The sequence below is a fragment of the Chaetura pelagica genome, unplaced genomic scaffold (genome assembly GCF_000747805.2).
Source record: "Chaetura pelagica isolate M959 unplaced genomic scaffold, ChaPel_1.0 scaffold159, whole genome shotgun sequence".
Lineage (NCBI taxonomy): Eukaryota > Metazoa > Chordata > Aves > Apodiformes > Apodidae > Chaetura > Chaetura pelagica.
The window spans coordinates 3,789,051-3,790,801 of NW_009954555.1; the positions used below are offsets into that span (position 1 = coordinate 3,789,051).

At 40.9% G+C, this 1,751-nt stretch overlaps 1 protein-coding gene across 1 annotated transcript in view; it reads right to left on the minus strand.

Moving 5' to 3' along the window:
• Window positions 1–226: 226 nt before the first annotated feature.
• MXRA8 (matrix-remodelling associated 8) overlaps window positions 227–1,751 on the minus strand; it is a 17,886-nt gene continuing 16,361 nt past the window's right edge. Inside the window, exons 9-10 of the mRNA XM_010005171.1 lie at window positions 1,532–1,609; window positions 227–609 (exon numbers count right to left, since the gene is read on the minus strand). Of these exons, the coding sequence (XP_010003473.1) occupies window positions 584–609; window positions 1,532–1,609 (104 nt within the window). The 3' untranslated portion in view covers window positions 227–583. The remainder of the gene's footprint in view (window positions 610–1,531; window positions 1,610–1,751) is intronic.

The following is a 1,751-nucleotide window of genomic DNA, read 5'->3' on the forward strand; positions in this document are numbered from 1 at the left end:
AAAATAAGGATATTGACATTTCCCTGTTCATAAAATGAGGTATTTACATTGTTTGTGAAAAGGTGTACTCTTTGTACTTCCCCTGGAATATGTAAAGTGCTGTGTGACAATCCTCCTCCTCCTGATTTATGCCAGCCCAGGAGAGATCAATGTCAGGCCTTGTTATTCTTTTTCTGATGAATGCACTACACAAAAAAATGCCTGATATAACGATGGCTCAAGATCAGTGATGCAGGTTGGTTTATTTAAAGCAGTAACATCAAAGCAAAGGGTCTGCTGATTCAGCTCATAAAAATCATTGATGCATAAAACCAACAATAATACCAAGAAAGAAAAGGGGAATGGAGGACTGGGAGAACAGAAGAAAAGGCAAAACCCAAACCCATCAGAAGTGCACACAAGACAGATGGTCTAACTCTTTCAAGAAGCATTTGCAAGTGCCCTTGTGCTTAGTGGGGACAAAGTCTACGTGAAAAAAAAAAAATGGTAACTGGAGGGGCATGATATTAAGAAAAGGCATCTCTCTTCCATTCATCTATCTTTGATTGAAGCTTCTGGTCCAGCCAGCAGCTTGGGAATGTCTTCATTTACAATATTCCTTCCTGAAATCTGAAAGCAAATTGAAATGGAGGTCAGTACCTGAAGGGAGATCCCAAACCACCCAAAGCAGCACACTGTAGCATGGATCCACTACACAGTGACAAGGGACTACTTGCAGACAACCACATGCCCACTATCCTCTTCAAAGTCCCACTGGGACATATACTCTGCATAGATAATTGCATAAATCATCTCTGCAGAGTGTAGGCAAAAATATAATGAAAACAGTATAAAATATTTATAAATATAAATCTCTATAAATATGAAGAACAGCAGGTCTAAGACAAACTCATAGTCTCTCCAGAGCACTCCCTTCTTGGTATCATTTCAGTCACATTTATTATACTCCAAATCAATATGAAAGGAGTTATGGAACCTAATAACTTCTTACAAGCAGTGCCTGACATAAGTGTGACTCTGCAGCCTGAGGGATAATGCTCAGGGCTGATACTGGATAAGCAAAAGCAGATTCAGCCCCTAGGGAAGGAGAGTTGTTTGCTTTTGGGTGGATGAAGTTAGTGACTGCCCATTAATCATAAATTAATTCTACTCAAAACACTCTCTACACAGTGTTTTCTTCTCAAACCATGCCAGGACATTTTTTAAATACTGTCTGAAATACCCTCTGAGGTTACAGTCCAGAATGCACTATCCCAGCCCTGCAAGGCATTCTTTTTCCAATAAAGAAAATATCTATTTGTGCCACACCAAAAGTTTTTAAAAGCCAAATCACCACTTGCATCTTGTGGCTCCGTGATGAAAGGATAGGAAGGGAACCAGCTTCTCCTTCCTGCTGTCATTTTTCATGATGTTTATCATTCCTCATTCAGCTGTGGCTTGGTCAGCTCCCTGCTAAACTGTGTGCTTCCCTCCTCCAACCCATCAGAAAGTTCCTACAGCCACCAATTAGGGTGAAGCAGGTCATTATTACCTTTGTCTAAATCAATGTTCTTTGCTGGGACGCTTCTGGCTTGCTCAGCCTTCTCCTTCAGGATGTTGTTTTTGTAATCTGTGCAAGGGAGGAGCACAGTCCAGACAGCCATTAGAACATTAAAAGAACATAAAGCTTTACAAGAAAGATGGACATGTGATCAGTCTTTCCTTGGAGCACTCCAGGCCTGGCATCTCCAGATCTCTAGGAGTAACTCATG